This window comes from Trichophyton verrucosum (assembly GCF_000151505.1).
Source record: "Trichophyton verrucosum HKI 0517 chromosome Unknown contig00708_1.f1.exp, whole genome shotgun sequence".
Lineage (NCBI taxonomy): Eukaryota > Fungi > Ascomycota > Eurotiomycetes > Onygenales > Arthrodermataceae > Trichophyton > Trichophyton verrucosum.
The window spans coordinates 1-24,392 of record NW_003315269.1 but is presented as its reverse complement, the minus strand read 5'-3'; the positions used below and the strand labels follow the sequence as shown (position 1 = coordinate 24,392).

The 24,392-nt window shown below is 48.2% G+C and overlaps 7 protein-coding genes across 7 annotated transcripts; 2 read left to right on the top strand and 5 right to left on the bottom strand.

Moving 5' to 3' along the window:
- Positions 1-138: 138 nt before the first annotated feature.
- Positions 139-1,719, bottom strand: TRV_06475 (WD repeat protein; the record flags this gene model as incomplete). The annotated part of the gene is made up of 1 exon (XM_003019450.1): positions 139-1,719. One exon carries the CDS (start codon positions 1,717-1,719, stop codon positions 139-141), a length of 1,581 nt encoding a protein of 526 aa, XP_003019496.1.
- Positions 1,720-3,377: 1,658 nt separating this feature from the next.
- TRV_06474 (uncharacterized protein) lies at positions 3,378-4,761 on the top strand (the record flags this gene model as incomplete). The annotated part of the gene is made up of 2 exons (XM_003019449.1): positions 3,378-3,946; positions 4,029-4,761. The coding sequence occupies 2 exons, from the start codon at positions 3,378-3,380 to the stop codon at positions 4,759-4,761; spliced, it is 1,302 nt and encodes a 433-aa protein (XP_003019495.1).
- A 605-nt stretch (positions 4,762-5,366) lies between these two features.
- On the bottom strand, positions 5,367-5,750 carry TRV_06473 (50S ribosomal protein Mrp49; the record flags this gene model as incomplete). Its single annotated transcript, XM_003019448.1, has 1 exon — positions 5,367-5,750. The coding sequence occupies one exon, from the start codon at positions 5,748-5,750 to the stop codon at positions 5,367-5,369; it is 384 nt and encodes a 127-aa protein (XP_003019494.1).
- A 753-nt stretch (positions 5,751-6,503) lies between these two features.
- On the top strand, positions 6,504-10,067 carry TRV_06472 (uncharacterized protein; the record flags this gene model as incomplete). The annotated part of the gene is made up of 4 exons (XM_003019447.1): positions 6,504-6,575; positions 6,649-9,146; positions 9,199-9,397; positions 9,453-10,067. The coding sequence occupies 4 exons, from the start codon at positions 6,504-6,506 to the stop codon at positions 10,065-10,067; spliced, it is 3,384 nt and encodes a 1,127-aa protein (XP_003019493.1).
- Positions 10,068-10,733: 666 nt separating this feature from the next.
- Positions 10,734-11,203, bottom strand: TRV_06471 (uncharacterized protein; the record flags this gene model as incomplete). The annotated part of the gene is made up of 2 exons (XM_003019446.1): positions 10,734-10,794; positions 10,881-11,203. 2 exons carry the CDS (start codon positions 11,201-11,203, stop codon positions 10,734-10,736), a joined length of 384 nt encoding a protein of 127 aa, XP_003019492.1.
- A 3,065-nt stretch (positions 11,204-14,268) lies between these two features.
- TRV_06470 (IBR finger domain protein) lies at positions 14,269-16,004 on the bottom strand (the record flags this gene model as incomplete). Its single annotated transcript, XM_003019445.1, has 3 exons — positions 14,269-15,220; positions 15,294-15,819; positions 15,914-16,004. The coding sequence occupies 3 exons, from the start codon at positions 16,002-16,004 to the stop codon at positions 14,269-14,271; spliced, it is 1,569 nt and encodes a 522-aa protein (XP_003019491.1).
- Positions 16,005-16,963: 959 nt separating this feature from the next.
- TRV_06469 (uncharacterized protein) lies at positions 16,964-19,407 on the bottom strand (the record flags this gene model as incomplete). The annotated part of the gene is made up of 4 exons (XM_003019444.1): positions 16,964-17,670; positions 17,733-18,907; positions 18,970-19,094; positions 19,282-19,407. 4 exons carry the CDS (start codon positions 19,405-19,407, stop codon positions 16,964-16,966), a joined length of 2,133 nt encoding a protein of 710 aa, XP_003019490.1.
- Positions 19,408-24,392: the final 4,985 nt, after the last annotated feature.

Sequence of the window (24,392 nt, the reverse complement as noted above, 5' to 3'; positions counted from 1 at the left end):
CGGATAATGGAGGGAGGGTAAAACGGAGTTGACGGGACATCAATGTATATATCAAGGTTCTGGGGGTTCCTGTGTATAAAACGAAAAAAAGTTGCCATTATCGTTGAAGGTTAATAATTGCAATCTGCACCTTGACTGTTAGCAGGATATAAGATATGGAAGGGTGATAGAGTTAGTGCATACCGTGTTTCCGAAACCAAGAGCCAACTTCTTTCCGTCACTATCCCATGAGAGCGGACGGTCAAGGGCCGATTGGATCCCGTTAACAGTGCCATTGCCTTCATCCGAGTTGGTTTCATCCTTAGTCCCATCCTTGGGAATAGGCCAGCTTGCCATCGGTGTACCTCCCCGTTCTGCATTCCAAATGAATAACTTATCCTGACTGGCAGCTGCGATTGCGTAACCATCCGGGGAGAAAGCGGATGATAGTGCTGGTAATGACGAGCCGAGGAAAAGCCGATGGACACAACTCGCAGTTCTCGAAGTGCAATCAATGCTCCAAATCTTAAGTGTCTCGTCCATGGAAGAAGTAGCCAAAATTAGTGCAGGGTCCTTTCCAGTTCCGTTGGCTAGGGTTTGAGGACTGGAGTGAGGCTTTGGTAGCGGCCTGAACTCTAGAGATGTGATTATTCCATGGTGTGCAGATTCAACTTTTATGTCATGACTAGGTATCCAGATATTAGACGTCGTAGCAGATGTCGATACTGTGGCAACCACGCTCGATTCCTTCCACTGTATCGACTTGATCAGCGTCCATGGTTCCTGAGGGTATTCCTCCCAACGGAAGGTTTCGGATAGTTCAATCTCATTCGTGACGCGGAATTGGTACACAGCTCCATCTCCACAGGCATATACCTCTTCATCTTCTACCCACAGAACTTCATATATAGCACCATCAATAAGCTGGCTGTTGATGTACTCGGTGGTTGATATCTCCTTATCCCACAGTAGCAGCTTAGACTGACTGCCATCGGATACCGTGAAGATAATACGATCTCTGTTTCCAGACCATCTAAGTCCAGATATTAAGCCAGGCATACAAGGCAAGGTCTTTATCATCTTTCCCTGTGGACCGTAAAGAACAACAGTGCCCTCAAAATCGGAGTATGTCGCAACAGCTAATGTTTTGCCTGTCGGCTCCCACTCCATGGCGGTGACGTTTGCTGTGCTGGTCAGTACTTCATGCCCCGGTGTAGTCGACGAGCGTTGTCCTGTTAGTTTCCAAAGCCCGCAGTATGACTCTGCACTGGCTCCAACCAAAAGTGAATCACCGGGCCGCCAAGCTGTCTTCATGACATGATTTTTGGCACCAATATCTAACAGAATAGTGTCCGTTGTTAAATCGATGGCCTTTGGAGGTGCAATCTGAACTCCAACACTTTGTCCGTTTGTGAGCGTGTAAACAGGAGTTGGTGGTGCGGACATCCCGATGTCCCCGTCGGCGTCGACCACCGGTTCAACTGCGGGTGATGATGGCCGAGACGGCGATTTCGGGATCTTAGAATGCGCTTCCTCGGGCTGTTGCTTGTCAGCTGCGACAGGCGCATCAGATGTCATTGCCGTATCGCCATCTTCATGATCGGCTCCATCACCAGCTTTGCTGGAAGTTTGATCACCTTGAATGTGTCCATTGGCTGCAGCTTCTTGTCCGGGTTTGCGAGAAGAAGCCTTTGGCGACGGTGGAGTGGAAGCTTCTTCGCCAACAGTCCCATTTGCCATGCTTTGTTTATCTGCTGTCCGAGGCGAACTGGGTTTGTCCAAAAGGGGCCCAAAAAAAGACGTTGGTACTTCGGGTATTATATTTCCATTCTTGGTATACATGTGAGTACTTGAAGGTCGCCACCGCTAGCTGTGCCACACTGGGGATAGACTTACCTGGTCTACCGATCGTTCAAGGTCATGATATTGAAGGCCCTTCTGTACTAATGATACAAGTGCGTGTGACTGTATGTAGGGTGCAAATGGCAGGTTTTGTGGATTAGGATTCCACGCCCGCTGGAGCATGACAGCTGCTTCTCCATGGCCTAGAATGAGGGTTTAGCTTAGCCGCAAACATCCACTGACACGTCAATTTCATGTTTCAACAAACCTGATTCTTGCAAATATCTATCGAATATCAAGACTGTCAGCAATGCAAACTGTCATCGTTTTTTACACGCGGAGTTGGACGCAGCGTCGCGCCGAAGAGAACAAAAGAGTGAAGCAACCAAAGAAAGATGTACTAACCTCCATATTAAATAATTTACATGGTGAGAAGTGAGCGCGCCACCTGCCATGGCGATTTTTCATATACCACGGTGAGGTCAATGTTCAGATATTCCAGGTAATTATGGATATTGACCATATCACAAAATGGAGAAGCTTGGGGCGCAAAAAATGCTGAAATAAAAGAAAAAAAAAAAAAAATAAGGCGGAACTGGGCGAGTGAAGATGCAAGCAGGGAATGCGAAAAACTGCCGCCGCTAAGAAGAGCGGGATACTCCGAATGGTCAAGTCGAGGAGGTCCTTCCAATCCCTACAAGAAACCGGGGAAGCTGTCGCTCAGGCTGGTGAAGTAGGCTGGACTTCGTTGTCGAGCTGTCTGTCTGTCTGGGACAAGAAAGAGTGGTGGGCGCGGTCAAAAGGGCGGCAGCCAGAAGAAGCGTTGCGGAAGCAAGGTTTTTGCTGGTCCTAAAGACGGAAATGTTTGCAGCAGGAAGTAAAATAGGGACAAGTTTCGATGCCAACGCGGAGAGGCAAGGATTCAACCATTCACAAATGCTGATTTGTGGAGGGTTGATCACGAAGCTGCTTGCTGGGCCTCAAGGTTGCGCAGTGGTTTTTCCTTTGGTGTGGAGCTTTCGGGCCCTACCAGCTGGTCTGGCCGACGTGCGCACACTCGGGATCTTGTCGGGAAGAAAGAGGCTGCAGGTTCTGAGGCGCCTCAGGACGGGTGAGATGAGTTGTCTTAAGAGTCGGAGAATATGATCATGCGCTGCGACTGCGCTGGGAGGTTCGAGTTGGAGAAATACAGCGGCAGTTCGCAGTTTGAGCGCGGCTTGGCGCAGCAGTGGCGGCTTAATGCCCCTGCTTAGATAAGCGCCAGGGACAACGGAGCTCAGAAACGTCTTATCCCCCTGGAATCACGGTGTGCAGGCAGCTGTAGAGGGCGCAGAGGTCTGGCGTGCGAGGCGAGGCGCGAGAGCGAAGAGGCTTTGGAGAGGTTGAAGAAGGCGAAGAAGGCGAAGAGTGAAATTGCGGTTGAAGTCGAAGAAAAAGAAAAAGGTCGAGGTTGAAATGTCCAGATTAGGCACTGGCGGATTTATGCACCACGTGACTGACATAAAGGTCCCCCCAAAAAAAAAGCGTGTTTATGAAATGTTCCTTTTTTTTGACGAATGCGAAGCAGCCGACGGACAAGCGAAGTAGACGACGAAGACGACGACGACGAAGACGAGAGTGGGAGAGAGGATACGACGGGACGAGGTGATCAGGCTGTCCATTCTCATGCCGTACGCCGCGAGCAGGCCATCACACCCGCTACTCTGCTCCATAGACGGCCGGCTCCTGCTATGACCACCATGCTTCGAATCAACATCCCCCCCGTCACCCGCGCAATTCTCACAAGCATAGCGGTGCTCTTCATTTTGCATACGGCGACAAGATACAAGCATTATGTTGTTGGTGAATCATCGTCCTCGTTTTCTGCGGTGCCATACCTCCTCGCCATTCCGTCGAAGATCCTCTTTTATCCATGGACACTTATATGCGCAACCTTTGTGGAACAGAATATTGTCACTCTGTTGATTAATGGAGCTACAATGTTTTACGGAGGGAAATATTTGGAACGGGCCTGGGGCTCGAGGGAGTTTGGGAAATTCATTCTAGTGCTTGCCTTGGCCTCCAATTTGTCCATGGTGTTGCTCTACTTGACCACGGCTGCGATCCGCGGCAAGCCTGAGATTGCGTATGTACTTTTTCTTGGGTCTTTCGAGTCTTCCTCTAATAACAGTGTTCTACAATACGCTAACTTCCTGGCCTTCTTTTAGCATGAAAGGAATCGGTGGTGGAATTGCTGTGCAGTCCTCATTCCTGGTGGCCTTCAAGCAGCTAGTCCCCGAGCATACAGTTACCATTCTCCGAGGCCTCGTAAAGATACGAGTGAAACATTTCCCGGCTATATTTCTCCTTCTCAACTTTATTGGTGCACTCTTTCTCGGAACAGACGTTGCATTCCATCTCAGTTGGCTTGGACTGCTCATCAGTTGGACATTCCTGCGGTTCTTCAAATACCAGCCTGATCTCTCGGGTACCTCCACCAGTGGCCGGGGAATCAAAGGTGATGCCAGTGACACATTTGCCTTTGCATGTTTTTTCCCAGATGCCATACAGCCACCTATCAACTTCATTGCTGAGCGAATATTCGCTATTCTAGTGGCCGTCCGTATCTGCACCCCATTCTCAGCAGAAGACGTCGCTTCTGGGAATGAGCAGGTATTGGCGCGTGGAGAAGCTGGTCTTCCGAGTTTGTTGAATAATAACGTCCGTGGAACACCTAGATCTGGGAAGAGGGAAGAAGCTGAACGACGGAGGGCACTCGCACTCAAGGCTTTAGATCAGAGGTTACAGTCTGCAAGTTCAAATAGAGCAGCACAGCAGGCCGCAGCATCTGCTGCGCCGTCGTCCCAAACCTTAGCTCCTGCTGCTACCCCCACGGCCCCGGTAGTTCCCGCTGGTGAAACAATGCTAGGTGAAACCAATTATACCCCTGACCGCTCCTAATAACCCTAACTAGTACCTCCTAACTACCACACATGCCATGAACTTATTAATGAAATAGTCAGCATTGAGAATACCTACCTTTGATATTTGGTGCCATTATATCTCAGCATGCATTTACCCATCTCCGTTCAGCTACCGTTCATATTGCATGCCCTTTCTCTCCATCTCATATACCTTGGGCCAGGTATATGTACTGTACATTGCATTGAGTTTTGCTGTCTTCTTTGGTTGCGCTTTTGCGACGTTGCGGCCGGATACTAGGTTTCTTCACTTGTTTTCTTTCATTTCCCTTATTCTGAAGATTAATGTATTTTATTTTGCTAATACAATTTCCTCGGGAAACACTTGTACGTTATTGTCAAAACGGGCCCGGTGTCTGAGTAATGCGTTTCTATCAAGGCAATCCAATATGCCTAGTTTCTAATATACAGACCAAGAAGGAAAACCAACTAACTCCTTACCAGCATCGATCACCCCATGCTAACACTAAGCAGCCTCCCTCCTCCAGGGTGCTTAAGCGAATAAACAGTGAAAAGGAGTAAGTCAATAGGTAAATTACAGAATAAAAAGGGAATAGGAAGGAAAATCGGGGCTCATGTAAATCATTATTCCTCCCTCTGTTTGGCAACTGCTGCCTTTGCAGCCTCCAACATGGCTTCCTGGTCCTTTTTCGCCTTGCGAACCATGGCCACTCGCTGTCGATCGATTTCACTCTGGGCGTTCAATTGCTCTTGTAATTCCATCTCCTTCTTATCTTCTTCTGCTACCGGCACATTCTCGGCCTTAGTTGCTGCTTTAAAGGCTGCCCATATTTGTTCAACGTCCTTGCCTTTCACATCGATGGCCTTGACTATCTCCGACTCTGTCGGGGGCGGAGCATAGCTATCGAGAGTCCCCGTTGTTGCCGCAGCCGATCCATCAGCAGGTTTGGCCGAGTATATGGATAATATTGCAGGTCCAGCTTCGTCATCTAGTTGTTTAACGGTCATCCCCACGCCAGGGTTGTAGTATTTTAATCGGGGCAGACATAAGCGCCAGAATCTTCGGGCTCCGTGATGGCCCTCATGCATGTTCTTGTAATATGTAAGATGGAGGCGAGTGACTTGGGGTATGGTCGAAGTTCCATTGGCCGATTGAGCGGGTAGAATTGCAGCTCCAAGACCGACTCTGATATGAAGAAGCTATCCGTCATAACAGTTAGAGATTAGCTTCAATCGCAACTATACCGCTAGAAATCCTTCTCAATTCATATAATATCAACTAAAGAAGATCCACATACCCTCTAGAAGGATAGCGTCAAAGTCAGCATATAATTGAAAACTTGAATGTCAAGACTTAAAAAGGGACCTACAGCTTTCAAGGCCCTCATCCTCCGAAGAATTGAAACCATTGTGATAGATTGAACCGGGAATTTTCCCGCAACAGCAATTAGAGTATAATCTCAAACAAATAACAATTAACAAGAAGGTGAACGAAAACAACGCTGGCTTCCTGCCTCGCTTTGCTTTGGTATCGTTCAATTATTCCAGCTTCGACATCGACAGGACCTCGAGAATTTTGGGATTTCGGAAGAAATAAACACCGATACCGATATGGAAAATCTCCACGTGACTCCCAGATTTTCTGAGTCATCATCTTGATAAGAAAACCCCCACGTATAATCATCGTGTAAATTTCGATAGAGGAGAAGAAGTCCAAGATTGAGAAGCTGAAATTGAAGGTATCTCTATATCTTCGCCAGCATGGCCGCCTCTGTCTCTGCGGCTGCCGCTGTCGCGCTTGACAGCTCCAAAAACACTTTGAAACTCGAGAATGTGAGTGCTATTAGACCCCTGCAATCCCCCGCTTCATCCAATGGTTGACTATGGGTATTGATCAGTATCATAGACAGAGAAAAGAGATACGCTCATTGCTCTGGAGAAGAAATACCAGGCAGTATGGAAGGAGAAAAAGGTCTTCGAGGTGGATGCTCCATCTCTCTCAGAAATCCCCGCGCAAAGCATGACATCGGCCGAGCTGCACGAGAAGTACCCAAAGTTCTTTGGAACCATGGCTTTCCCCTATATGAATGGAACTCCCCATGCCGGACACAGCTTCACGGCGAGCAAGATTGAATTCATGACCGGAGTTGCACGATTGGAAGGAAAACGGGCTTTGTTTCCCCTCGGATTCCATTGTACTGGTATGCCTATTCGCGCGTGTGCGGACAAGCTGGTGGACGACATAAAAAAATTTGGCAAATATTTTGAGAATTATAAGGAGGAGGAGGAAGTTGATGCTACCCCTGCTCCAACTCAGGAGATTGCTAAAGAGGATCTGTCGAAGTTCTCTGGTAAAAAGAGCAAAGCCGCCAGCAAAGCAGTTAAGCTGAAATACCAATTCCAAATTATGATGGCTCTTGGCATACCCCTTGAGGAAGTTCACAAATTTGCGGATCCAGAGCATTGGCTTCAGCACTTTCCACCCCTCTGGATTAGAGATCTTGACAGCATGGGCGCAAGAGTAGACTGGAGAAGGCAGATGGTAACAACTGATGTCAATCCCTACTTTGATTCCTTTGTTCGTTGGCAGATGATCCGTTTGCATGAAATGGGCAAGATTCTCTACGGGAGTCGGTACACAATATATTCACCAAAGGATGGACAACCTTGCATGGACCATGACAGACTTGATGGAGAGGGTGTTGGGCCCCAGGAATACACTGCAATGAAACTTAGGGTCAAGGAGTGGTCTCCAAAGGCAAAGGAGATCGTCCAGAGAAAAATTGAAGAGGATGCCAATGTTTATTTTGTTCCTGCAACATTGCGGCCCGAGACCATGTATGGACAGACTTGCTGTTTCGTGGGCCCTGCCATATCATATGGCATTTTCAAGGTTAAGGAGAAAGAATACTACGTTGTTACAAAGAGAGCAGCTTGGAACATGGCGTTCCAGGGTATCTTTTTCGATGTTAACAACCTTCCCAAATCCCAGGATGAACTTCCTCCAGTTGTTGAAGCCCCTGGTTCTGCACTCATTGGCACTCTTGTCGATGCTCCACTTTCATTCCACACAGAGGGTGTCAGAATTCTTCCCATGGAAACTGTGTCTGCTAACAAGGGAACTGGTGTTGTTAGCTGTGTGCCATCCGACAGTCCTGATGACTTTGCAACCATTTCGGACCTCGCAAAGAAAGCCGACTACTACGGCATTCAGAAGGAGTGGGCGGAACTTGAAATCCACCCACTTATCGAAACACCAACTTATGGCAATCTCACAGCTCCAGCTCTAGTGAAGCAGCTGAAGATAAACTCGCCAAAGGACACCGTCCAGCTTGCTCAAGCCAAGGATCTAGCATATACTGAAGGTTTCTACAAAGGCAAAATGCTTGTTGGTGAATTCAAGGGGGAGCCAGTTCAAACCGCTAAAGAGAAGGTTCGCAATTCTCTCATTAAGAGTGGTGACGCCTTCCCATTCGCTGACCCTATGGGTAAAGTCACAAGTAGAAGTGGCGATGACTGTGTTGTTGCATATCTTGGCCAATGGTTCCTCAATTATGGTGAAAACGACCCTGAATGGCAAAGCACCACACTCAAGTATGTGACAGATGATTTGAATACCTACTCCGAAGAAACACGACATGGTTTCGAAAAGAATCTCGACTGGCTCAACCGCTGGGCTTGTGCTAGAACTTACGGTTTGGGATCCAAACTACCCTGGGACCCCCAGTTCCTCGTTGAGAGTTTGAGTGACAGTACTATATACCAGTGCTATTACACCATCTCTCACCTTCTCCACGCAGACCGATATGGAAAGGAGCCTGGCAAGCTTGGCATCAAGCCCGAGCAAATCACCAATGACGTTTGGGATTATATCTTCGCCAGACGTGAACTTGACGATGATCTAGTCCAGAAGAGTGGAATCAGCAAGGAATCCCTTTTGACTCTAAGGCGGGAATTTGAATATTGGTACCCACTAGACGTTCGAATTTCAGGGAAGGACCTCATCCAAAATCATCTTACATTCTTCCTCTACGTCCACATTGCCCTATTCCCGCGAGAGTACTGGCCTCGAGGTGTCCGAGCCAACGGACATCTTCTTCTCAACGGAGAAAAGATGAGCAAGAGCACTGGAAACTTCTTAACCCTTAGGGATGCAGTTGATAAGTACGGTGCAGATGCCACCCGTATCGCTTTTGCGGATGCTGGTGATGCCATTGAAGATGCAAACTTTGATGAAACTGTGGCCAACAGCAATATCCTCCGCATGTACACTCTTAAAGAGTGGATTGAGGAAACTGTTGCAGACAAGTCTCTCCGCACCGGACCTACAGATGCCTTCTTGGACAAAGTATTTGATAATGAAATGAACGCACTTGCAAGAGAGGCAAGGAAGCACTATGCCGAGTAAGTTTGAAGCACCTATTGCCAACTTGAAAATGCTAACACATCTGTCTAGCACCAATTTCAAACTAGCTTTGAAGTCTGCCCTTTACGATTTCACTAGTGCAAAGGACTTCTACCGTGAGGTGACCACCGCTTCCGGTATTGGCATGCACCGTGACCTGATCCTTAGATATGTCGAGCTGCAAGCTCTCTTGATAAGCCCAATTGCACCTCACTGGGCGGAACATATGTGGCTTGATGTTCTCAAAAAGGTATTTGGCCAATATTACCAGCATTGACGAAGACATATGGCTAACGCAACAATAGACGGACTCTGTCCAAAATGCTCGCTTTGCCGATGTTCCCGAACCTGTCCCTGGCCTATCAGCAGCTCTTGTCTATATCCGTTCCACAACCTCGAACATCACTTCTTCGGAAGCAGCCTTCATAAAGAGAATCTCGAAGGGCAAGAACGTTAAATTTGACCCCCGAAACCCTAAGAAGATTACCATCTTTGTCTCCAGGAAGTTCCCAGCATGGCAAGATAAGTACATTGAACTTGTCCGTGAAGCCTTTGACGCTGTCAACTTGACTATTGATGATAAGGGACTCAATGCCAAAGTTGGCAAGTTGGGTGAGATGAAGAAAGCAATGCCCTACGTTCAAACTCTGAAGAAACGTTTGATTCAAGGCAATGAGAAGCCGGAGGATGTTTTCAGCCGAGAAATGCCCTTTGATGAGGTACAAGTTCTCCATGACATTACTGGGAACTTGAAGAAGGTTACGGGAGCCAAGGAAGTTGAGATCATCGCCGTTGAAGAGGGTGGGAACGCAGGAACCAATCTCGAAGGGGTTAGGAAAGAAGGGTTGTCTCCTGTTGCACAGAGCGCAGTCCCTGGACAACCCAGCTTTAACTTTGAGAATATTGAGGCTGCTGCATGATGCATGAGTTGTCATACAATGCAAGTATCCGAGATAAACCACCTTCTGGGAGCCATCGGGTTTCAAATGTGGCTCAGGGAAATCCTATGATAGATTAAACAAGAAGCACGCTAAAACTTCAATAGCTTTACATAAAAGAAAGAACATCATTCCGATCCAAGATTTATATGCCGTCTTAGAGCAGCACATGTATTGGTAATACCATGATAATAACTGGGATAATAACTAGGGACCAATATCGAAATGAACATCCAAGTCAGGAGCGCAGTGCTAAAACGGTCAAGATAAAAATATCCCTTCCATGAAGATACAGATCTTTCCCAAAGTTTCCTATAAAGATGAACTGACAATCGCGGGAGATATCCCATACCCTTTTGAAAAAGACGACAAACAACGCCATCGACACTAATATAACAGAAGACACAAAAGGAACATTAAACAGATACCTAGCAACACAAGTCTAATCCGGAGAAGAGAAACCATCCCATGGTAAACTTTTTAGGATCCCACCCTTTCCGTCCTTCTGTAGATCGTGCCGACGATGACAGCGTGAAAAGACAAAAAAACGAAATTAAAGGTAAAAAGATAAATGGGAGTCGATATGTTCGATCACTGCAACCACAGTGAGAGGGTTTATTATGGGGTTCATCGTGCTCAGCATACCTATCAATGGGATTCTTCGGAAGTTATCCGCTTGAAGTATGCTTTGGCCATTTCGTAAGAAGTCCTGTAATATAAGATTAGTATCCCGATTTATCAATGTGTAGAGTAGCTGGACAAGACCAAGAGGAGGGGGAACTAGTGTAAACATACCAGCAAATAGCAGTGCTAGGCATTGTGGCAATTATTCTTGGGCGCATTCCACGGAGGAATCCGGCCCAGCCATACTGATTCTTTATGAGTTTTGCAGCGTTGAACAACCCCTTAGCGGTTCTTGCCTCAGGATCCTGCGCTGTACCTCTTGTTTGTAGGACAGTCTTGATAACATCTAGAGGAGTCGTAACAGCGGCGGCAACAGCACCCGCCAGACCACCAGCGATACAATGGGTGAAGGGATCATATCGTTTCGTCGGGTTCATTATCTTGGACGTCGATTCGTATGCCATGAATTGGGCGGCCGTGAACGGAATAGTCATGCACAATGTAGTTGGGTAGGAGACATAGAAGGCGCGAAGACCCTCGGTTCGATAAACTGTCCTGGCGCACTGGACAAGGGTTCTATGAGTCGATCCGTGAACTTGCATGCGCTGCTTGATAACTGTAGAGAAAAATTAGCTGGTAAGTTTGGGATTTTGGCGCATTTGTATTTTTACATACCATCGAATGGGTTCATAAGCGCATCACTTGTGATAGTTGCGGCAGCACCACTCAGAGCTAGTAATACAAAGTTAATACTCCTTCAAGTAGTGCCTATAGCGAGAGTAAATGACTGACCTGCAGCAAGTGGGTGGTGGCCTGAGCCGACATTTCCGCCGGCAAGCTCTTTCACGACTTCGTATGTGCCAAAATATACGGCGTGAGCGGGTCCTGTGCCAGCGCAATTTATATCAGCTTCTCGTTCGCAAATACGGCCCAAGTCGCACTTCTAACGGCTCGTAGCAGTGTGAAATCCTGGAATAATCATACCAGCTCCCACAATAACGCTAGAAACTCCTTTCCATAGCGCCCTCCAACCCTCGATACGTGAAATGGTTGATACGGCGTGTGTGAGGCCAGTGTAAAGTCCGCCCGCACCGGGATTTAGGACTTGCATTCGAGTCTAAACGGTTCAAGAGCATGCTCAATCAGTATTTTATGCCCAAGTAAAGCAAATGAATGACCAATATCAATTCCTCCGTCTTGAGAAGCATACCTTCAGCAAGTCTACCGGATACATGACCGAATGCTCCTGTACAAGCGGTCCAAGTTAGCACCAGTATATAGCCTCATCTATATCAATGCGGAAGGCAGTAAAAGACGTACTGCAATGCCAGCAAAGGCGCCTGCCAGCATATTATGGCCGAGGGTGTAGTTCTCTGGGAGTGCCTCATAGCTATAGATGAAGAAGCCAACGGTCAGCAAAAATCAGTCCCCTCTCCTCACTGCCGCCACCAGCACAAGGAGAATCAATATACTGCTGAATGCAACAGTTCGACACCGTCTGAGAGTCAAGACATACTCAAATTCTTCAGCCGCAACAGGATGATGCTCTGTAGAAGCCATGAAAGGCTCGTGGATGCAGCCGGAGCCGCCTGATTCAACCGTGACCTTCACGGTGACTGGATTCCCGAAGATTCGTGAATCCTCAGACTGAAGACGAGGGATTTCTTCGACCGGACTGTCCCTTAGACTACTGGAGCCAAGTCGAGGATTGAGAGCTGAAAAGTCGGAGGATGGGAAAAAATAGAGTGGTGACGGAGAGAGTTTTCCCTGCTAAGATAAAGGTGCAAGACTACCTAGTTAACCAACAAGTGCTCCGTAACAACAACCGAACGACCAGCAAGGCAGCGCTTGGAGCAAAGGTATCAGGTGAGACGATGGTCTGAATAAGTGAAGAAGTGAATCAGAGCAGGCGTCGCTAACGAAGATATTCTTTTCAGCCAAAAAAATTTGACAGTTTTCTTTTTCTCCGATCGACTAGGCGGACCTCCGCTCTATTTATTACATGGATGGAGAGCGCTGGCTGGCCTTTTGGTCGACAGCAACAACCAAGACTCCCCTCTACGATGGCCGGATACGAAGTGCTCTGGCGCACTCTCCGTCTCAGCAGGCCCCTCTACAGCTTGCTCTTCGAGCAGTAATATGTCAACCTGCACAACAGCCTATTTAGCACCGGATCCGGAGTGAGCGCGCTTGAACGAAAGCTCCGACTATCCACCTCGGACAACGGATTTAACGAGCCAGCTATCCCCATCCTTCTCCCAAAGGGCAGGCCCCCCGGTTGGTATTCTGATGTTGATGCACCCTTAATCCCAGCAAGTTTACGTACTGAGCGCGCAACGGGTGTGCCGGAAACCGCCAAAATCAATTAGTTATCAGATCTTCCCCCAGAAACACGGCCGAGATACAGAGGTGCAGGAGGAGCGCGCGCGGTACCAACGGGGCCTCTAGGCCCATGGTTAGGTATTGGAGGAACAAAAGTGTCCGTCCCATACGCGGCTCCGCCCTCCTGTGCTCCTCGGCTGGCTGCGTTGACGCCCTTCCCTCCCAGCCGATTTTCGCTACTCTGCTCCTTGTGCGTGTGGAGTGCTGTGAAAATCTGATAAGAAAGTTCCGTGCTTTTTTTTTTTTTTTCGCCTCCTGGCTTCTGTGCTCTGCAAGGATAACTAGCGATGGAAGCTCTCTCCTTGCCCATGGCCGGTCTTCCACGTTTCATAGAGGGTGTCCGTACAATCTCGTGCATTATCTTTCATCCTGGCTCGACCTGACTTAATCCCAGAGCTGATTTCAACGAGGACTGACTCAAGTTGACCTGATCTTTCCCAACCTTTTCCGCTTTCTTTTCTTTTTCTCCTTTTTCTCTGAATTCTTTGGCTCAAAGATGTTTTGGATATTTTTGATCTGATAAGAAATGTGTCACGTGAGAAATAAAGTTCCTGCTAGTTTACCTCGGCTAATTGACAAAAAGGGCAAGAGATGGGCAATTGATAAGGCTTCGTATTGAAAGATGCCAGCGGTTGCAAGAGCTTTCTAATTATTAGTAGTATAATGGCTGACAGAAAAATAGCAGGCTCTTCTGTTTAGACAGGATCTATTCCGGTTCTATCTTCCTTGGGTTCATGGAATTGATGGATAGACTTGGGATTGAACCACAAGGTTCAAATGACAGGGGACGTGTTGTATGTATATCCCAACTAGGGGTGCAGATATAGATATCTAAATTGGGTTATAATATTGAGTTAAATAGTTTGCTCAGGAAGATGGCAATGCAAGTGATCATAATAATGGATTTTACCATGCTCGTAAGGAAAGTGATTCATGAACAATGGATCTTTTTTCAAGAACAATGTAGAATGGAAAATAAACAACGGGAGAGGGGAAATGCAAGCCGCTAGGAAAGGTCAAGTAGTCGTAATGAATGGCTAGGCATAGCGTATGAGTTAAAAATAAGGTCAAGCGTATGCCGGGTATAAGGAGATAGGAGGTTCAGGAGCATGGGCGTGCCAGCGACCAGGGGGGGAGTATTTTCTTTTATTATTTCAGATCTACAATGAAAGACCATTCACCTTGAACAGCATTCAGGGGTCAGAATCTCTGGAAGTATCGTAAAGGTGGAGGTAAACATACCGGCTTTTAGATTTTCAGCTGTATCGGAAAGAAGGATAACTCGTCGCTTATTGCAATAAGAGGTCTTGTCAAGAATATCAACTTTCAACCCTGCTAGTTCGGAGATGGGCTTCTCGAACATTTCGCTCAGGTTCTCGACGGCCATCTCAAGGTCCCGCTGATTATCCTCAAAGATTTCAGTCAAGTTGTTGCGCGCAAGGTAGAAGGCAAAGGCATATGTCCACTTAAGCGTCTGTCGACACTCCTGGAGTGTACGTGACGCGGTGTCAAGAAACTGTACTTCGATCCAAGAAAGGCCGGATTGAGACTGAAGATTTACCATCATCTTCTCTGTCTTTAAGAACAGGTCTCGGTCAAGCTTGGCTGATTGTTCATGGTTAGCAAAGCGGTTGTAGTAGTGAAGATACCGCTCAAGCGACTGTCGAGAGCGGGTCTGTGTATCCCGTGCATCAGAGGAGCCCTTTTCTTCAAATCTGTTGCAGTTGTACCAGCTAGTTCCATGCTCGGACCAGGGGCCGAGACACATCCAGCAGAACTCATGCTTGCATTTTCTACATGTCATGTGGTTGCAGCCTCCGTTCTTTTCGATCGTGGAATGACATTTGGGGCATTCTTTAGTGTTGGCTGAGATCCAGTTTGCCGTTTCCGAATCATCCTTGCACTTTTTGACCCATTTCTTGACTAATGCACAGGGGCATGGCTGGTGGTTGCCAACGTCACATCCAAAACAGAAAGCGAACGAGCAAGCACAGTGTACCGTTGGGACGATACGATCCAGATCTCGCTCCTTGACACCACAACGAACGGCGAATTCGCAGTTAGGAGCTGGACACCATTTCAGGTTTGGCATATCATCAACGTATGTACGTATCAGGAGAGTTCGGTACCTAGAAGGGAGTAACAGTCGCTATCGTCAATAACGAGGTATAGGCTCAAAACGTTTACCCCAGAGTGTCTTACCGATCTCTCACATCCTCGCCGACAAGTAAATCGAGTGACTTCGAATCAATGATCCGATGACACTGATCCTGGGGGCATTCTATTCTCGCAGCTTCACCTTCTTCTTTGATCTTCTGCCCCAGGTAGTGGCTATAGCAGTCCACGCAGAACCTATGTCCGCAACGCATTGCATACGTCTGAAGATCCGGTCCGTCTTCACAACAGATATCACACATGAAACCAGGCATAACTTCAGTCTTTGGGTTTGACGAGAAGGTCGGTCCAAGGCCTGCGTCTTCAAGAGTCTTCTCGGGATGGTCCATGTATGACTCTATCAGCTTCTCTCTATTCCATCTGCTGAACCGAAGCAGGATAGCAGCGCTTTCCGCAGGCAAGCCGAGTATAGAGGAGACTTCATTAATCTGCACATTCTGTTCCCGTGTGATATCGTTTGGACTGAGGGCGGTAGAATCGGTCTCGTACGGCTGCCGTACAGGCTTGATATCTTTCTCGTAGTTGAAGGAACCTCCGAGTTCTTCTTCGAAATCTATAGTCAGTCCAGTTAGATCCGATCTGACCAATACCATGAAACAACCAAGATAGCTATGCAGGTAACAAGCCTGATTGATGGGCCGACTTACCGCCGCCTAAGCTCTCGTTGTCGCTGTCCTGTGTATCAAGAAACTCCTGTCCACTCGATCCATCCGTCATGAAGTCATCGTCTGAGTCCATGGTTGAAGATGTTCCCGTCGCTTCACAGCCTAGCAGAAGTCGACTTCACGGGGACTTGAGTGTAACAGCAAACGTCCCAGCGAAAGAGCGATCAAGGCACAGCTCCAGAGGATCGATCTCGGTATATAGCCGGCGGTTAATTTGGTTCCTGTAAGGTATCACCTTTGTCAGCTATCAACTCGGTTGTCACTTGCAGGGAAAAAAGTGAAGCTCACCTGGTAGCGACAAAGGGAACTGATAAATATTTGCTACCAACGTCACTAACCTTCGTATCGCAGCAGAGAGCTAACTAGTGGGGGAGGCGAAGGATGTCTCTATTTTAGACGAGTGAGTAACTAAACCGAGCCCCTGAGATATTCACTATCGCATGCCCGATATCAGGCAGCAGCAGGCAGACGGGCGAAGAGGAGCAGCGGGCGAGGAGGCCGGCAGCAGAGGAAGAAGTGAAAATGGTGACTGACCGACAGGCTGACTGGATGACTGGCGCGGGTGACGGAGATCTCGTGGTGGATGTGGACGGCTGGTGGAAGGTTAGTTTGTTAGAGCGGCAGCTGGGGTACCAGCAAAGAACAAGGCTATTATTATCATGTATATATACGGCTGACTAGCGCCAGGCCACCGCGAACGATATGAATCACCTTCCAGGCCGTTTTTGTTGGACGGGATGAAAGCTGTGGAGGCCTGAAACCGTATCCTTGTCCTTAGCTGAGAGGATGACACAACCTGATGCCCGTTTCCTGCCAGGCTGCGGTCTTTGAGATTCTGAGGTGGAAATAAAAAGTTTTCTTTTTTTTTTTTTTCTCTCTTAACTAGTTAACTACGACGAGCCGCAGAGCCGCATCAGGTTTACTCTTGTTGGCACGTTAATTATGGAGCAGACAATATAACACGTTGATGGAAGGACGAGATGGTCTAATTAATAGAGCTGCCTAGTTCATGTAGAGTTGGTAGAAGAAGGATCAAGACTCGCTTTCATCATCATCATCATCCTCCTCCTCATCGTCATCGTCATCGTCATCGTCGTCATCAGATTCAGCTTCAAGCCAGTCTATAAATGGTTTGGTCTGTGTCCGGACGCTCTCCATCGCAGGCGTGGCCGTTGACCTCTCATCTTCCCACCACTGCGAGAAGGCTTCGGCATCTACTATCTCCAAGTCATAAAGCTCCTTCGCCGTGAAAAGCAAGATGTTACCTCCCTTGTTCCGCTCCGTGAGATCCTTCTGGAATAGCAGGAGCAAGTCTACCTGGTCGGGCTTGTCGTCGGTGTCATGATCAAAGACAATTCGCATGATTGTGTCCTTGTACTTTTTGAACAGCTCTCGAACGGAATCAGCTAGGCCGACGGTGCCTGCTTCCGTGACGTGCTGGATATATTTCATAAACGCCATGACTACAGCACGACGGACTTGGTGTTCAGATGCATTGGCACTCATGCGTAGACCAACGAGCTCGAGCTGCACCACCTCAGCGCTAAGACCTTCTTTAAGTCCATCGAAGACGCTAGAGACGGCGTCGTGATGGAACTGGTCCCGTCCCTCATCGTCAGATGTCGTTGTGCTGACACTGTCTGATCTTGAGCGGAAGCCAAAATCGCCGTCCTCGGTCTTATCTGACGTGAGAGTCGATATCGATGCATCGGACAGCGAAAGCTCAGCCATATTGTACACTGTAGAGTAGGGTTAGTCGAATATGCGACTGATTGTGTATCCTCTAGGAGAATAAACTCACTTAAGCCAGGGATGAAGTCAATCTCCTCTTCATCCTCATCCTCTTCATAAACGAATTCGAAACCTTCACCATCCTTACCAACAAGTTTGGCATCATTCGGTACCTTCCGGTCAGGGTCTCGTTGGAATGTGGTAATGCTCTTGCTCTCAGGTATCGATATTCCACTTGAAATCTTGACGTTATATGACAGCAACGCACCGGGTTCGATTCGGCATTTGGCTCCGATGACTGAACCATTGGCCACAATAGCATGGCGTATCTCCGTTGCTTCGCCCACAACCACATCATCCCATATATACGCACCGTCAAGGACAACATTGTTGCCGATCTTGCACCTCCGGCCGATGACGCTGTTGGTGATGACAGCCCCTTCTCCGATAGTTGTATCCTTACCGACGACAGTCCGGCTATGGATGGTTGCGGATCTAGCCAGCACAACACCTTGCTCCTGATAGACGAAATTCCGCTTAAATGTATATGTATATCCAGGGAAGAGGTTTGTATCTGGACACAGAGGGAATGTCCATCGAGATATAACATCCCGACTAACAAGGTCGTATGCATGTAGATTCTGAACTCTAGTCGCATAGTGGTCCTTCAAAATGTGGGTGTGTATAGTCATTCCATTAAGTTCGTAGTCCTTCAGCACACCGTGGAGGAAATGGGTGCGCGGAGACTGATAGTCGAAACTATCCGCCCACAGACCCAGGACTTCAGGGGTACATATGTCGATACGGCAATCATACAGATCATTTCGAACATCAATCTCAGAATGGGCGTCGAGGAGTTCCGGGTCTATCTCGAGATTCGACGGCAGATCGTATCCGTCGTGTGAATGGTACGGAAGCTCTTCGTAATGCAAACATCTATCCTTGGTAGGATCAATGACAAACAACGGCGCATCAGCACTCTTGCGAACCCTATTCGACTCCCCGACTTCTCGAAGTATCATGGTCATGATGGCATTTCGGTTTGTTTCTCGCCGAGCACGGTGCTCGATCAATGCCTGCTCGAGCGGGATATTCCCAATAACATCGCCGTTAACTAGCAGAAAGTCACCGTTCATTAGATGTTTCTCATGTAGATCGCGCATGACTTCTCCGAACGTAGTTGCTGCTGTCCTGATGAGCCGCACTTTTGTAAAAGGTGATATGTCTGATTTCCACTTCGAGCCACTGCATAGATATATAAGTATATGGAGAGTTCGCCAACTAAACGGGGGGTAGATATGGCGTACTTGAGATAAGTTTCTAGCATATCTGCATGTGCGCCGGCATAGAGCAATACCTCCTCTATTCCGGCATTGGACAGGAATTCAAGGGTATAATCAATCAAGAGGGTATTTGCGATAGGAAGAAGACACTATTTCGTATCAAAAGTTTCCGTAAGCCCCGCGCCATAGAAAGGCAGTATACAGCTATGACGTACCCTTGGTTTCTCAAGTGTGAACGGTTCAAATCGCGTTTCAAATATATCGGTAATTACCTAAGGGGAATAGTTAGTTATCTGCTCACTTCCGTAAGAATACGTGGGATGGTGATCAACGTACCACCGCCTGGAATGGCTGCTGTCTCTCGTCTATCATGGGATCTCTGCGTCTGGATGTGCCCTCTCCGCGCTTCTTATTGCCCCTCGGCGCTCCTCCCCCTCGCTGTTTCGATCCTTTCGGAGCCATGGTGTGGTAGTTATCGTTATCGTGGGTGGTGGGGGAGTAGTCCCGTTGAACTGACTCACGGCGGGGACAAATCTGTATGCGTTTTTCAGGCGGATTAAGGCAATGCGGTGGTATAGAGGTAGTATTAGAGAACGGCCGAGCACAGGCTGGTTAACCGGGAGAAATCAATGGCTTCTCGTTTACTGCTGGAGCTCTTTGCATGGAACGTCCCGTGAATAAACCGATCAACTACAAAGTTACCAGTCAATATTTTTATGACTCCCGCGGCTTACGTAACTATAAAAGCATCTTGCCCTAACCTTAACTAGGACTAGCGCATGTTCCTGCTTGTGCCCAAAATGGGAAATCGGAAGAAAGTTAGTCCAAGAAATGTGCTTATTAAGCTGTAATGCACGTGAACATTTAAAATTAGTAAAATTAGTGTGACTAAGCAAATTATACATAGTAGTGCATGGAAAGAATGACGAGAATCAACTTAAGGATCTATGAGAGGCGCATTGTCTGTTTCAATTGAGGCCTTTGATCATGAGATAAGCCAAAGGTACATGGGCAAAGCTCAAATCCCCAGGAAACCAAATTACAGACAGCCTCCCCTAGCCATGCTTGTGGCTCTTCCAGGTAAATATCCATGGTCCGCATCTTGGAGCATTCGTCTTGATCGTGTGGCTAATACATTTTTGTCGAAAACAGCATTGGCTGTCGGTAATGCAGTCCTGTCCCGGTAGCGTACATCCTTTTCTCTTGAAGAGGCCATTGGGGTCAGGTGAAGGTGCCGCTACGACTATGGCAGACAGGAGAAAGACGGCGCCGAGTTTGTAGAGCTGCATGGTAACGATGACGTCTGCCTGGATGTTGAGTGGAGTGATGTAAGTTGTAACAACAAGTTGTCGGAGGTTGTTGTGGAGATTTTTTATGGGGAAGACAGTGAGATGTTCTCTCGGGGATCGGCAGATGGGTTTGGTTTCAAGGTGGAAGGCGTTTGTGGGATGATGTCAGGGGGGCGTGTGGTGCATCGAGGACCTTATATCCTCGACATAAAACAGCGGCAGGAGGCGAGTGAGTGAAATAGCAAACGAAGTAAACAAAGAGGTGATGATACAGCTTCTGCAAGTTGTATTTTCTTTCATGGCTGGTATGTCACTTATCTATCATGGATAGACGGTAGGTTCTCATGGAACGTCCGACGAAGACCGACGGCTGTTACCAGCGTCTCAGATGATAACATCGAGGTGAGAATAAGAGTAGCACGGCAACCTGTTGTCATAGAGAGCAATAACGAGGAGTTATGGTGATGTCTGTGAGACCAGTCGCGGGTACTAGCAGGCCCGTGTTGAACGAGCGTACCCCATACCTCGCGATCCAACCTTACATCTCGCATAACAGCGGAGCAGAACTTCCTTCGTGCCGAAGTTTCAAGACGATCATCTCCTCACCACCTGAGCAAACAGAAACAGCGACATCTCTTTGTCTTCCAAACCTCCTCCCCGCCCCCCAAACGACGCTCAATGGAGAAGCACCCACTGCACCGTCCGCAACACATTGTATCAAGATATAAATACCTGCTTTGATGCCGTGCTGATGGATCGAGGACGAGATATATCAATTCACTCACCGCCGACGATCGACACCAGCCCTTCTTAAAACCCTCACGCACATACCTTGATACCAGCGAATTTTGCTCTCTCAAAGCACACGAAAAGGTCAACGCCCACCATGCAGATTACCAAACTGCTTACTTTCCTCTCCCTCACTGCGGCCGTGCTCGCCAACCCAGCCAGCGAACTCAAGCGAGACGTGCAGCAAGTCGACTGTCCGGAGGGAGTATGCTTCGACGACGCCTTTTACTGCGACTTCGAGGACCATAAGTGTCGTAGGAAAGGCGGCCCTGGACCCTGTGGCTCCGGCGAATGTATCGAGAACAAGGACGCTCCTACACCTGCGCCTGCCGAGCCGGCCAAGCGTGAAGTCACCGCGCCGGGTGACAACTGCTTTGACTGCAAGCTTGGCGTGGAGAAGTGCAAGTGGAGCTCGAAGAGGCGGCAGTATGAGTGTATGCCGAAGTACTCGTTGGGATTGCAAGGGAAGCGTGGTCCTGCCAGGTCGTGCGGTAGGAGGCTGGCTGACTGCGGGCGCAACGACAACTGCTGCTCTGGTCGGTGTATCAAGAACAACCGGTTCCAGGTCGGACATATGACTCTCGGTTCCTGCGATTAGACATGTTAGCTAGTCGACTCAACTGATGTCTCGTGCGTTTATCAAATATTATTGTCGTTGTTCCATTCGTTTGTTGTCTGTCCCTGAGATGGTTCCATGGAAGCAAAAAGGCGTCCACTACCTTTTAAGTCCCAGCCTAGATCCCACCACGTGACGCATCTATAGCTCGGACTTAACTAAGATAAACCTCCCGCTAGCCAGTGTATTAGATAAGCTTAAGTCGACTCAAGATCCAAGATCCATCGTCAAAAACATCACAAAATCTATGCCCAAACGACAGAACAACCGCTGCTCTTCTCTTCCCGTCAAAAAAGTACAATAGACATCTCGATCTAGAGCATCTCCAAATTATCCCACTAGCCAGCTAACTACCTACCTACCTACTTACCTACCACTCCACCGCGTCCCGTCCCGCCCCTTCATCTCCATCGCCAGCCGCCCATCCAGCCAGCCCATCGGGCAGTCTCGATCTAGATCTCTGCTGAAAAGCGCCCCCCCCCCCCCAGTCCAGCCAGCTCTAGAACGCTCAAACAGCCCCCCCAAGCCAGGCCCGGCCCTTTTTAGCGACGCAAGTCTAGAACCCTCGATGTTTCGACCCTTTAAATAAAGTCAACGGCCGTGCATGGCCAGCAGGCAAGGCGCAGTTAGTTAAGCTAGGCCGGCTGAGGCGACTCGAGTTATTGAATTATTTAACTGCGCGCACATACCGCACATTAGTTAGTATGTAAGATGTACTGTAGCCTGGGCAGGCGCCGGCGCCGGTGCAGACAGGGGAGCTCTCTTATTTTACCTTTTTTTTTTTTTTTCCTTCGAGGCTTCGGACAGACTGACTCGCTCGCTGCCTACCTGCCTGCCTGTCGATAGATAGGTATGCATGTATGTATGTATGTCGAGGATGGACGGACGGATGGATGCAGAGGCTGCTGGCGACATGCAGGCAATATGCTGACTGACATATCATAACTACCCGGCCGATGATCGCGTCGCTGGCAGTAAGTAAATAAGCACGATGAGCAAAGCAGTAACTGAGGTGCTCTGTAGATATCTCGGAATGAACTCGGGAAAACTCATCCATATCTGTCGACCTGACCCATGCCGCATACATGCAGAGATGCAGAGATGCCAAACTCACATCCTCCATCACCTTTACCGCTGCCTGCATGCATGCCAAACCCCGACTTCCAACCAGCCTGCTCTGACTACCGCACATCCCAAGACCCGACCGAGGCGTATCACAGGCAGACAGGCAGACAGGCAGATCCAAGAGCAGGGACCGGGGATTGAGACACACGCAGCGACCGACAGAGACAGAGACAGGCAGACAAGGGCTGTTTGGAACCGAACTGGCTTGTGCAGCGAGTTAGCTTAATGCATGTGTGCATGCATGCTGTGTATGCAACTGTCGTGTACCTCGAAGTACATAAGTACACTCGCATTCCATTCCATGCCATACCTACCCGGCCAGGCCAGCCAGCCATCCAGCCATCCAGCCATGCAGAAGGAGAGGGAAGCAAAAGCTAAGAAGCATAACTCGACATCCCTGCAGCAGCAGCAGCAGTAGCAAGATACGAGTACGGGGAGGAAGTAAGGGATGTCAAGGAAGTCGAGAGCTGAACATGCATGGTCCTCGAGACAGGCCTTGTCCTGCACGGCTCGAGTCTGACTCGACGGATCGACATGCCTTGTTAGCCGGTGCGTATATCTCTGCATTTATACGTCGAGGATGTAGAAGTAAGAAAAGTGTTTTGTTTTCATGTACAGCATAATAATGGTAAGATGTCGAGTCAGCTAGGAAACGAACATATCAGATGCATCCCGACCTGGTCCGATCTCCCTGCAGCTAAGACGGCTCAGAGCCGTTCCGTTCGGTTCAGTTTAGATAAAAGAAACAACATAGTCAAAGTCAAGCAGCATTTTCCGCCCAGGTAAGTAAAATCCAACACACCAACCGCCCACCCAACAACCCAACCACCCACCCAGCCAGCCTGATAGAGATAGATAGATAGATAGATCCAAGCAAATAGATAGAAAAGAAATAGGCACGGGCTGTTCTTTTGTAAAAATGCGAGAAACAATCGAACAAGAATATACTTGAATGGCACGACGGGCCAGACCAGACCAGACCAGACCCAATTAAGTAGGTGTTTGTTGTATTCGTCTCATCTCGGATATGCCTTGTGTTGTGCATTGCTGTGCAGTGCTGTGTTGTGCTATTTGAGGCTGCAATAATTGATTTGCATATCGCCTGGTCTGGTGGAGGCGAGACGGGATGGAGACGGGATGGCAAGGAGAGAAGCTGCAGCATCGACATGCGGAATGACGACGGCGGACGCGACTTATGGTCCAAGGTAAGGTAAGGTCAGACATGTAGAGATAAGGTATAGATATTATGCATGAAACAAGGTAGAGTATTGGAAAGTAAACCATAGCCTAGCCCATGAGATGATGAGTGAGTGCTGATGTGCTGCTGGTGCCGCTGAACGACGACGCAATCCGCCCGCCCACGCCAAAAAAGGAAAGTAGAATATGAAAAACAGAAAAAAAAGAGTACCCAACACCGTATATATGATAAATGATAATGATGATGTGATAGGTTGCAAAAAGAAAAGTAGAGCAAAGCAAGCAGATAACCAAACCGAACCAAGTCCGACCGAACGGAAGAAAGCAAGCAAATAATAGCGAAAGGACGGCGCTTTTTGTTTTTCTTTTTTGGTGGGTAAGGAGATGGAAGCAGAGAAGAGAAAGAGAGAGATAGAGAGAGGGAGGGAGGG